Source organism: Akebia trifoliata, chromosome 7 (genome assembly GCF_017979445.1).
Source record: "Akebia trifoliata isolate Shusen 1 chromosome 7, ASM1797944v1, whole genome shotgun sequence".
Taxonomy (NCBI): Eukaryota; Viridiplantae; Streptophyta; class Magnoliopsida; order Ranunculales; family Lardizabalaceae; genus Akebia; species Akebia trifoliata.
The window spans coordinates 33,788,177-33,800,476 of record NC_141381.1 but is presented as its reverse complement, the minus strand read 5'-3'; the positions used below and the strand labels follow the sequence as shown (position 1 = coordinate 33,800,476).

Sequence of the window (12,300 nt, the reverse complement as noted above, 5' to 3'; positions counted from 1 at the left end):
AATTTCTTCTGGCCATACCTGAGGTACATCTAATTCAGTTAGGTAATTAGAGAGTCCATGTATGCACGAGATTCTCCACAAAAAATGACTCTCTAAACCCCCATCTTTATGACTTATTCTCGAAGAAAATCCTCATTAATCCCTTTTTTACCCACGCTTTAAATTTCCAAATCTCCCCCCACTAAGGACCTTATGGTAATCATTTTATTCTCCTAAACTTGATCAAAATTCTTGCTTGGTCCCCACTTAAGCATAATTACCTTCTTTAACTTTGGCTTCTGAGACATATTAAGGTCAAAACTCTCTTTTACCCTTTTAACATTTTTCAAATATCCAAATGATTGCATGACATTCAAGGTAAATTGACCAGTTTCTAAATCTTATGACTATCTTATCCAATCTCAAGAAGTCTCTAAAATTTGTATCCAATAACTTTTGTATTCCTAGTTTGTTAAAGAACTAGCATAAGAAAGTTACCAAAAAGGAAAAAAAAACCTTCATCAAATTACATGTTATTTAGTTCAGATCTCTCACAATTAACCCAAATCATAAGGTCGATGACCATTTTACCTCCCATTAAATTTTTTTATGGAATTTTGGATGTAAAAACTATCCTATCCCTTGATAATAAAGATTGGTGTGACTCTAAAAGAGGTTAAAGACCATCAAGGCCAATGTTATAAGGTAAAATTGATATTTTTTATGAAGATTTTTCCTAGAATATTTGGGGTAGCAAGGTTTTAGGATAAGTTTAACCCCAAGGGCCTCCCAAAGTCTTATAAATAGGAGACTCGTTCAAGGCAAAAGAAAAGAAAGAAAAATTAGAATTTCAAAATTCTGTTAAAATCCTTTCTCAAAGCTCATAAGAGTTCTCAATATTTTGTTCAAATTATCTTAAGAAAAAAACTCAAAAAAGATAAAGAAGAACAAGAACAAGAATAAGGTGGAAGAAGTTCTACTACAATCCCCATCTCTAATCCTCCATCCTTACCTCCTATTTTTTTTTACTTTAATTGTTAAATTTCAAGTTTTCATTCATATTTATTTAATAATGTAGATCTTTAATCTTTAATCTAGAGATTTAGGGGTAGAGAGTAATCCCTCTTAAAGGTGATGTCCCCCCAATAAGTCCTCAACGGTGGTGTCCAACCTATGAATACCTCCAAAAGATTAAACTAATTAAAAATTACTCCCAAATGAGTACACAATTTTCTTTTGAAGCCTAAAGACTCAAAATGATGGAATCTAAGTGGATTCCCACCAAAATCTTTGGTTCACAAAAAAAAAATTCCAGCAAGTACATACTTATAGTAGGGACTCGTTGATCATTTTGATTTATCAGTTTTCTATAAATAAATTATAGTCAATTTTCCTTAACTCTCTCTAATCTTCTCTATTTTCAAAAATCTAAAAAAAATAATTTTAAAAACTTCATCTATAGTCATATTGATAATCATCTTTGGATGGGAGAAACAAGGTGCCTAACACTTTCCTTGACCCTCAATATAACTCTCTTATCTAAAACTTTGGATAGACCTTTATCTATCAATTTGGATATGAAAATCACTATAAATCAAGAAAAATAAATTTTAAAATAATTTTATGGTGTCTATTCACACCTTAATTAAATGATGATGACTCCAAAATCCAAGTAGATGAGCTTAAATCTTCCTAAAGTTTTTAAAGCCCACATATCTACAAGATATTCAAATAATAATATGATGGATTTTATACATCTTAATACTCTAGATCTTATTCTATAGATATGCATAATTTCTCAACAAATGCATATTAATCTTACTAATTTAAATTAGATTATAATGCTCACAAAGAAAGTTAAAAAATCAAATAAAAAGTATATATATTATCACACAACCAATGGAAATCTGGCACTACAAATTTATTTAAATTTAAAAAGGGGAAAAAAAAAAGGGAAATTAAGGAAAGTCACAATATATATTTACATATATAGTTGTTGTGAGTTGCGACAGAGGAGGTGCCACTTCTTAGGGTTCTTACATGACATATAAGACAACATTGTACGGTCGGACAAAGGGTATAGAAGAACATCGTCCTTACACTCCTTTAATTCTTCCTTATATCCCCACTACAAAACAAAACTCCCAACAGTCATGTTTGTGTTTTTGGTAGAAACCGAATCCAAGCAATCAATTCTCACATTGCCTAAGTTAGGGTTCGATATAAGGTTTTCCTCCCCACGAAAAAGATCCTTGTGTTTTCTTGGTAACAAACCAATCCCCGTCCCTCTCTCCACAAAACCAAACCAAACCACACCACACACCAAACCAAAACCAAAACCAAAACCAACAAAATCAGATTAAAAAAAGACTCCCAAGTCTCCAACCACAAATCCATTCTCTCTCTCTCTCTGTCTGTCAACCCAAAAAAATAAGAGAGAGAAAGAAGTGGGTTATATAACTTATAAGCAAGTTAAAGAGACCTGTGTTCAAGCATGTTAACATTAGTTCTTTGTCTCTTAATACTCCCTGAAGAAGAATCATCACCACCTGTTCTCTCCATCACCGCTTTTAGTGCCTCTTGAATTGAACTGATAGAGTGTTGCTGCTCACTCATGTTATTTGACGACTCATGATCTTCCTCGACTTCTTCTTCTCCAGTAATGAACAACACATTCTTCACACGCCCTCCTAGTGTTGTAATTTCGGCTTTCAGTGCTCTCAATCTTAGAGCTTTCAAGGTCTTGATGATGTCTGGCAAGAGATCAGACCTATCTTCACAGCATAGAGAAGCTTTAATTATGAATTTCCCATCCTCATCAGATGCATCATCTACTGTGAGTTCGTCTGTCTCAGTAGGCACTGGACTAGCTTCTGCAATCTGGGAAGTCTGGCGTTTAAGTTCCTTCACATGTTGGATCACTTCAGCCAGCAATGAGGCCTTATCCGTCTAAACAAAGAGAAACCACCCACCCCATGAAGAGATACAAAAAATAAAATAAAAAATGAAGCTTAATTAAAAAAAATTCTTTTAAATTTAATAGAGATACATAATTATATATTAGATCAACTAATTAGATAAAGAAAATAAAATTTATTTAGACTATAGAGAGAGATTTTAATTGATATAAATCACTCCTAAGACACTATCAAGAGTACTAAAATCCTTATCATCAATAATTCCTAACATAGAATTATTTGAAGATATACTAATTTATAACTTGATATACTTATGGGAGAGATGGTTGGAGAGGTGATGAATGATAGCCAAATGAGAGATGGGTTTTGGAGATTTTAAGTTATTTTGAGTTTGGTGAGGACATTTGATGAGTGGGTGTTGTTTGGAGGGTGAAGTGAAGTGAAGGCACGTTTTTTGTTGATCTGACAAGAATGCTTGTTTGTCTTTCTTTCTTTGTATCCTTAGTTCCACTGTTCACCGGCAAGAAATTTCTATGTAAGCTTTTTATCTGCTCTCTTGTTTCTCTTTATCACATCAGTGAACGGCTTTAGGACTTAATGCTCTTTCCCATTCTTCTTATTGGAACTGCCACAACTCTTTCAAAGAAGACCAAAAGAAAAGAAAACCAAGAGAGAGAAAGAGAGAGAGGTTGCTTCTAATTAAAACTTGGGCCATATCTTTCTACTCATCTAATAGATATCATAAGAAAATCTAGGTATATTTTTCAATGAAATTAAATAAATAAATAAAAAATATTACAAACAAGTTTAGATGGTTTGATTGATCGAAGTGTGAAACGTGGAGATCATATATACATATATTGTTTACTTACTTTGGTGGTGCTGGGTAGCAAGCTGCGCAATTTAGCAAGATGATTGTTAATTCTCTCTCTTCGTCTTCTTTCAGCCTCACTGTGGCTCTTAGAGGCTGCAAGAGCTTTAGCGTCCATGATTTCTTGAGCAGTCATCTTACCCAAGTCGGCTTGAAGCCCAAAAGGAGAAGAACCGGGTTGAACATCCGGTCCAAGTGAGTTTGATATGATACGGAGGTGATCTGATGATGAAGCATCATAAGCAAATTGTAGAGCCGAAGCTCTTCGGTTGAATAAACCCCCATATGATGGAGGAAGAGGGGGTACTGCTGGTGGAATAAGAAATGGATCATGATGATGATCACGCACCGGGTTCGTTGAGAACTGGACCTGATTGAAGGTGTGGACCGGAGGGAGGGTCCATGGTAGGATAGGAGAGGCTTCAGGGAAGACTAACCCTCCTCTCCCTCCTCCCCCACCACCTCCATAAACATCACTGTATTGTTGTTGTTGCTGATGATGATGAAACTGTTGTTGCTGTTGTTGTTGGAGAAATAATTGTTCTTGGTAGCCTTGCATGTTGATGCTGTTAGAACACTCTCCTTGATCTTCTTCTTTCTTCCCACACATATCTTTCTTTCCCTCTTGTCTCTCCCTATATATATCCTTCAATCTATCTCTAATAGTGCCAAAAAAAAAAAAAAAACCCCACAAATTTCTTTTTTGATGAATGGATAAAAGGAATTTATAAGAAAAATGGATGAAAACCTGGTTTTGATAATAAGGGGCCGGGGTTGGTTCTAACTTCTAAGGAAGAAAGAAGATTGCTTGAGATGTGATAGTTTGTGTGGTAGGTAACAAAACCAAGCCTTATATCTCTCTGTCTACATGCATTTCTCTCACTTTATGGGGGTAAGAAAGCCAAGTCATAGACGCATAGACTTCTATCTCCCCCACCTTTGTATGCCCTTTTTATCCTACTATTAGCCTATATATGCTTTCCTTTTTTTTCTTTTCTTTTTTGTGTTTGTTTTCTTTCTTTTATGCTTATTTGCATTTAGCACTGCTGACTCTAGTCTGCCATCTCTCTCTTTCTCTCTCTCTCTCTCTATATATATATATATATATTATGTTTTAACACCGTAGACTGTACTAATAATAACACTCCTTTCCTTTGCTTTGTTCTTACGGCATTCTCTCTATTCATAATTTTTTTATTTGTATGTTTATTGAGTTTGAGACATATAAATAATAATAATAATGTGTTGTTGGGTTTTTTTTATTGGTTGAGAGAGTATAATTACACTCTCAGAGAGGAGTGCAGCAGTAAGGAGTGAGAGAGAAAGAGTGTCGACCGACCAAAGACCAAAGCCTGGAGACTGGTATGATAAAAGGTGGTAGTAGTAGGTCTCTTACCTTACCTCGGTCAAGCTCCCACGTTCTTCCACACCTCGCTATTTCCACGCCACCCTTTCTGCTTTCCCCCAAAACCTTGTAATCATTTTGTCTTGGAACCCACTCCTCTCTCTCTCTCTCTCTCTCTCTCTAACACCTAGGTTTCAGTTGCATTATTTCATGCCACCCATTGGTCTTTTAAATTCTTTCATGGTTAGTGTTCTGATCCTGTACTTTATTGAATTGTTAACTAAACAACTTCCACTTTATATTTCTTTCAACATTGTATGTTCATGATCATTCTGCTCACTAAAACATAAAATGCTTAGCTTCCCTTTTAGTCCTTTTGTTTTTTCTGTCTATTGGATTTAAGATATGTTTTGGCCAAAGATATTGAATCAACTTACATGGGATAACAAATTAAAATGCTCGAATTCAATAACTAGAAATTATTAATCAGATTGATTGGTGATGCTTTACACAATGTCTTCTATTAGTCGTCCAAAATTTCACCAAATAACTTTAATGGAGGGATTAGTTAGGTGGTTGATGATACAAAGAATCTTGTGCAGCATAATATAATGTTTTACTTTTCTTGATTGCAACTTCGAAAATGTCAAAAAGAGACTTTGTTTTTATAGTTTGAGCTGGGTAAAAGTGAGAGAATGATGTTTGGATTTTCTTGTCCCAAAAAACACTAAAATAATAATATATATTTTACTTAGATATACCATGTATATTTTATATATGATGATGAACTTGGATTCAATCTGTTTCATCAAATCCAAATGTTAAGAACAAATTGATCCAGTGGTCCTGGATTGATTCCAATCTCATCCAAACACAATCCACTTGAGACTAAGCGAAGTTGACTTTACTCAATTGAGTTTTGAGTTCACTTGGGCTAAGGTACATTAATATAGTATTCTTTTTTTTTTGAAATATAAATATAATTTTAAAATTAATTTTTGGGGTTATTTAGAATTGAGTTAACCCGGTCGAGTCAATTTTTTAATCATAAATAGATTAATAAGTAGCCATATATAGCACCAACATACAAACTACATGCAAGGTTAATTTCTTCTCTCTTGACTCTTGTTGTAGAAGTAGTAGTAGTAGTAGTAGTAGTACTTGTTCTCCTCTTCATCTTGTGATCTTGATGTCCAGTGAGTGAGTGAGTGTCTCAAGCTAGAATAGATAGGCCATTGTGTGTTGCAGACTGTTAGGGTTTCCTGATTAGGGGTAGTGTTGATGACGTTCATCTCTGTTTGCTTTGGCAATGGAAACTTAGAGAAGGGGTTTTAGTGGTCACACGCATGGGTGTGCTTTGGTCCCCCCATTAATTCTTTTTCATCTTTTTATCTTTTCTCCTCCTTTTTCTTCCATTTTTATTTTATCTCCAATATTCAAAGATTTGATGATGGCACCACCAGCACACCCACGACAGCTTCATGATGATGTCACCTCCACCGTGTCATGACGTCTCTTCCATTTCATTGTTCTCTTACTTCTAAGAAAAACTTGGAAGAATCCGAGTTCACTCAAACGAGTCTGAATATAATCAGAAGCCACTTAGCGAGTTTTATTGTTTCAAATCAGAATGGCCGATTCAAACTGGACTCAGTGGTCCAATCGCGAAAAGAAATGAAAGAGGATAGCCAAGTTCCTCCAAAAGTTGTCAGTTTACATGCTCTTTCAACTCAACCCACAAACATTTGGTCCACTCCAACACCAGAAGTCAGTTTGATTGGTGATTTTGTAGGTTTTTATTTATTTATATTTCTCTATCAAAATATATTATAATCCCATTGAAGAGGATTTAAAAAAAAAAAAAAAACTCAAATCTTATGTCACAAATCACCAATCAACCATTGAAGAGTGGGCCAAACAATTACGGGTTCAATGGGCCCCAAAAATGTGAAACCTGGATTAGGGGTGCAACTTGTTTCAGTTCAAACTGAGAACCGATAGCTTTCAACTGGTTTGACTCGATTTGAATTGCATGCAGTTTAGTTCTAGGTTAAGAAAATGGAGAACCAATCAATTTGATTAGGTTCTTGGTCCAAGACTTTATAGAATTGAACCAAACCAAGAATGGAACACTTATATATATTAGAGTTGTACTTGCCTACAACACAAGCATCCTTTTATGGGATTAAATAGGTAAAAGACGAAAGATAGTAAAATTAGAAGGGTATTACTAAAAATGGGGGTAAGAGAAGAAAGATAGTAAAATTGAAAATATATTATAGAAAAGAGAGAGGAGGGAGGGAGGGAGAAAGCAAAAAAAAAGAAGATTGAAAGGGTGAAGAGGAAAGAAAATAAATTAATGAAGTGGAGTAGTATGGACCTATTTTACTTGGTTCGTTAATTCGCTCAATTTGAATTCGGGTTCGTAGTTCATTCGCAACTCAAAATTGAACCTAATTTGTAGGGGTAGGTAGAGATAATTCATTTCTTGGTTTGTTTTTGTTTCCTAGCTTGGTTCACTTTTACATATACATAAATCAAGTATACAAGTTACAGGTACAATTATAATGTAAAAAATACTTAGTTAAATAGAATAAAATAATTCAAATTTTAAATATAAACAATGAAAAAATATATATAATAAATTGATTTGTTTCACCAAACTTAATGCTTCGGTTCGTTGAACCAAATATTTTGGTTTATCGGACCCAATCAAAATTCAATAGGTTCATGGTTCACTTGATTTTAAGAACTCGATATGAACCATACCATGACTTGGTTTGCTTCATAACGATCCGTGGTTCAAATTAGTAACAATGAATTTGGTAATATAGGTGTGAACCCACACCACTCTAGTTGGAGTGGGATGTTTATATCACATAAGTTTGGTTGGGGTGGAATCCACTATTATATTTTATTTTCCTAGAGGATTCGTATGCCATTGAATTTCCCTTGTTTATGCATTAGCATCCTCTTTGGGGTAAAAGTGGTAAAATGACTAAAAGAGAAAAGATAGTAAAATTAAAAGGTGAAAGGTGAGAAAGAGGAAAGATAATAAAGTTGAAGTTAATGGAGATGAAAGGTAATAAAGTGGGATGGTATGGATCCTATTCCATTGTAGGAATGGGACCTACCCACTATGTGAAAATGGGTAAATTTGATGTTAAGGTGACGTTTATCCCCCATTTGTCTGGAGTTGAGGTTTATCCCTTCTGCCATTACTCTCTTTATTTTTTTACCCGTTTAACTCCAAATAGGGTGCTCGTGCCCCTTTACCCATTATATATAGAGATACTTGGCTATCAAAAATAATAATATTAAAATATAGGTCCCACTTTGCAATAATTTATGAGGGTCCAAACTATCCAACTTTATTATCTTTCTCTGAGATTTTTTCACTGTGATTTGGCCATCTAAATCAATCTTTCAAGATTCGAGTCATTTTGAGATTTTAAACATTCTTAAGAACATCTCCAACCCTTCTTTATATGACTTGAAAGAAGCAACACTCTCCAACGTCTCTTCATAAGTTAAAAGTCAAAATGACTTTAAAATTTAAACTCTTCAAATTTGAAGATGTAATGTTCACTCTTTAAAATGTTACATCAATACTAGATGACAAATACAAATTGATTGCAATGAGTCCACATATAAGATGTTTGATAGAATCCTTGTAGAATTTTTTATTTTTTATTTTTTTTAAGTGTAAGAAATTTTATAAAACAAAGTAAATTGAGAGAAGAAAATACAAGAGTACTTGAAGGTCTTGTAGTATAATCTTAAAAAAAAAAAATAAAAAGTTAGTGTTTTACCATTCTAGAACATCATAAAACACTAAAACCTTAATCTTAGAATAGAATGCCCTTTCAATTTCTGCCTTCGAAGGCCCTTTCAATTTCTCTCTTTTTGAATTCTTCAGTGGATGTGAATGAAAGCAAATCCCATAGAATAGAATGTTGCTAAGGGTGATTAGACAATAAGAGTTATCTACCATCATCAAGGTCAATGGATTGTTGATTGTTGGACTCTTACTTAACTGCCGAATCATTTTGGGATGTTGTTGGTCTCAAGCAAAGTCTTCTTCCTCTACATACCATCTTAAGAAAATAAGAAGAAAAAGAAAGTGGGTGCAGTGATTAAGAAAAGAAAATGGGGTTATCCTAGATCTCCTCCAAACACTCCATTTTTTATTTCAATTTCAGGTTCCATATATAAAAACTAAATCCAACCCAATAACCATATACTTCTTTCTGTCCAGTCATAAAGCAAACAATTGACTTCTTTCCTCCTTAAAATAGTTATATCTTATTACATTTATTTATTTGTATTAATTAAATATTTTAATTGCCATGTGCATAAGAGCCTTTTATCCATACTACTATAAAGCCAAAATATATCTTTATCATACAACCCTTCACTGGTCTTTAATCTAAATTGAAAGTTAATGAATATCACTCCTTCATTTGCTCTCTCCATTATCCAAAATTTTAAAAACCTTCTTTTCCTATACCTCTCCCAAAGTCAACTAAGTCAAATTTATAAAATTAAAAACACTAATGCCTTTCTTGGTAGTTTTGCAAATTTGTAAAGTTCGCAAAGTAAATGTCTCCTTTTGCAAATTTTTGTGACCTTTTACGGTTTTCTTATCATCATCTTTTCTGTATTTAAGGATTTGCAACTATTTATAGTGCTTGGAGATCAATGGAGGACAGCTGAGGACCCAACGAAAAGTCATAGTGAGTTTTGCTTCATCTAAATATGATATTGAATTTGTTGAACGTATAACCTTAAACAACAAAAAAAAAAAAAAACACTCACTGGAACTGAAATATTTGGATTCTCAAATTTGTTAGTATAGTATACGAAGAGCGAATTCTGTAATTTAAGTTGGGATTTCACTGTGAGACTCACGTTTGGCCTGGTATTCATCAGTCAAGGACAATCTTTGTTGCGGCAATTGGCCATGGCAGGTAGATTCGATATACTCCTAACCTTGCATTCAAAGCAATGTCACTATTTGCTTTTCTCATCGTATATTAATATACGTACTGTGGTTAGTTAAGGCAACTATCATCTATTTCTAACAAAAATGTCAAAATTATGTGCATTGTGAAAATTTGATCATCAAATGGAAATTCTTGGCATAAACAGAACGCAAGTACCCAATCTCTTTGTAGTGGATTCAACCATAGGAAGATGTAGAAATCCAAAGGCCGTGTTTGTTTCCTTTATTACTATATCCAAATCACGATATAAGATACATTATCCATGTATTACGTGTTTGTGTTGCACATAATTAATATTTAATTAATTTAGCGGGTCTCACACATGAATTCTAGAAAAAACACTTCTCTTGCAAACTTAATAATATTTCAAATCTTACTAAGGGTCATTTGGGCCACGTGGCTTTATCACATTGGCAATCCAACTCCACGGCCTTTTAGATTTCATGGAAAAATCATGTTCAAAAGATAAAAAAATTTATGTTTTGAACATCATCAAAGGTGTTGAAAATGGATGGCTATCTAACTCCAAAATTTTAAAATAAAAATTTAACAGTGAAAATTAAGTCTATTTTTTTTTCAAAGTTATTAAAATGTCTTCTTCTACATTTTAATAGCATTGGATCATATTTTTGGATGCCACAATGTGAGCTCACAACCCCTTAGGAAGATCTAAAATCTTTCTAAGTTAATAAAGCTAGTCTTACTCGTAACTCTAATAGGTGAAAAGACAGTTCTCACCATGTCCTGTCTCATGTAACTCATGATCTTAGTGTATTCTATCTCCTTCTTTTTGTTAAGAACACTACAAGTTCCTCCAAATTTCAAGAACCCAATATATAAAAATTCTTCAACAACATATCTCTTACACAACAACGATCAAACATGAACAAATTAAGATATAGATCAATCAAAAATCAAATTTTTTTAAGAATATTAATTATTTTTAAAATTATGAAAAATATTTGTTCTGGCAATTAGTATGATTTGACAAATTATGACAATGAGATATTTATTATTTTTAATTAGCATTTAAGATTTCATTTTGTAATACATATTGAAAAACATGTAGACTAACCCTATGTAAAGATAAATGTCAAACAAACAGTGTGGAAGTTAACTGGCTAAGGGTTTCTACCACAAGATCAAGGAAAAGAAAAGAATTTTTATTGCTGCAAACAGACCCAAAAGGAAACACTTATTTGTGTTAGGGCCCATCGGCCCATCCTGTAATAAGGTCTATAATTGACCTGGGCTTAATCCAACTTACACCAAAAGATATCATGAAGATAATCAAAATAAAACGTTAAATTGATAAGTAAAGGATCATTTCCCAACCAACTTATTAAGGAGTCACACAATTACACAAAGCTGGTTGCCTCATATATTATGATTGATCATACTCTTAATCTTTACTATTATAATGCCACTAAAATTTGGATTCCAAAAAATACCCCAACCTTAACATTTAAACTTAATATAATCAATCATTTTGGTCAGAAGACAGTAACATTGCAATTTCATGTCTCTAAACTCAAAATTATCAAAATATCTTTTTTTTACTATGTTAATCTTCAAAACCACCATTTAATATCTTTTTTAAATTACAAGATACGTGTGTGTTTTCATATACCACTTCAAAACCACCCTCTAATTTATATTTTAAATTACAAATATACCCATCAGATACATGTGCTTTTACACATGCCACCTTCTAATAGTTTATTTAAATGAAAACCACTGTAACAATGACCATGTCCATGATCTAGTAATAGTGAATGAGCCCCTGAAGATTCCAATTTAGGAATGCAAAGATCATTCATGGAGCGCTTAAAGAGCTAGTGGAATTTTGGAAAAAAAAAATCAAGGATATTTTTGGGTGAAGGTTAAATATGAGAGCAGTTAAGTCATTTTTAATTAGTCTATAAAAGAAGACTTTGGTCAAAGGGGGCATATATCAATTTGAAATCAAAGCACATCTCAAGCAAATATTCACCGATACATGGAAATGCTAGATGTTGGGGGACTTTTTTAGGAGAGTTGCTATTGGCACTCCTACTTCTACTTATAACAACCCATATAAAAATGAAGAAAATGACCGACCAGTTGAGAGGAGGAGGGGTTTGTAAAGAGCAACTCCCTTAATATTTCCTCTCCCTTCACAATTCTTAATGGGACTAGATG

At 33.4% G+C, this 12,300-nt stretch overlaps 1 protein-coding gene across 1 annotated transcript; it reads right to left on the bottom strand.

Moving 5' to 3' along the window:
• Positions 1-1,870: 1,870 nt before the first annotated feature.
• On the bottom strand, positions 1,871-4,796 carry LOC147399310 (basic helix-loop-helix (bHLH) DNA-binding superfamily protein). The gene is made up of 2 exons (XM_086448824.1): positions 3,770-4,796; positions 1,871-2,928 (listed from the first exon to the last, which is right to left on the bottom strand). The coding sequence occupies exons 1-2, from the start codon at positions 4,376-4,378 to the stop codon at positions 2,452-2,454; spliced, it is 1,086 nt and encodes a 361-aa protein (XP_086304950.1). The 5' UTR covers positions 4,379-4,796; the 3' UTR covers positions 1,871-2,451.
• Positions 4,797-12,300: the final 7,504 nt, after the last annotated feature.

Coding starts and splice junctions, on each gene's coding strand:
- LOC147399310 (XM_086448824.1), bottom strand. CDS start 4,378: ATGTGTGGGAAGAAAGAAGAAGATCAAGGAGAGTGTTCTAACAGCATC. Junction 2,929..3,769: donor TGCTACCCAGCACCACCAAA/GTAAGTAAACAA, acceptor CTCTTTGTTTAG/ACGGATAAGGCCTCATTGCT.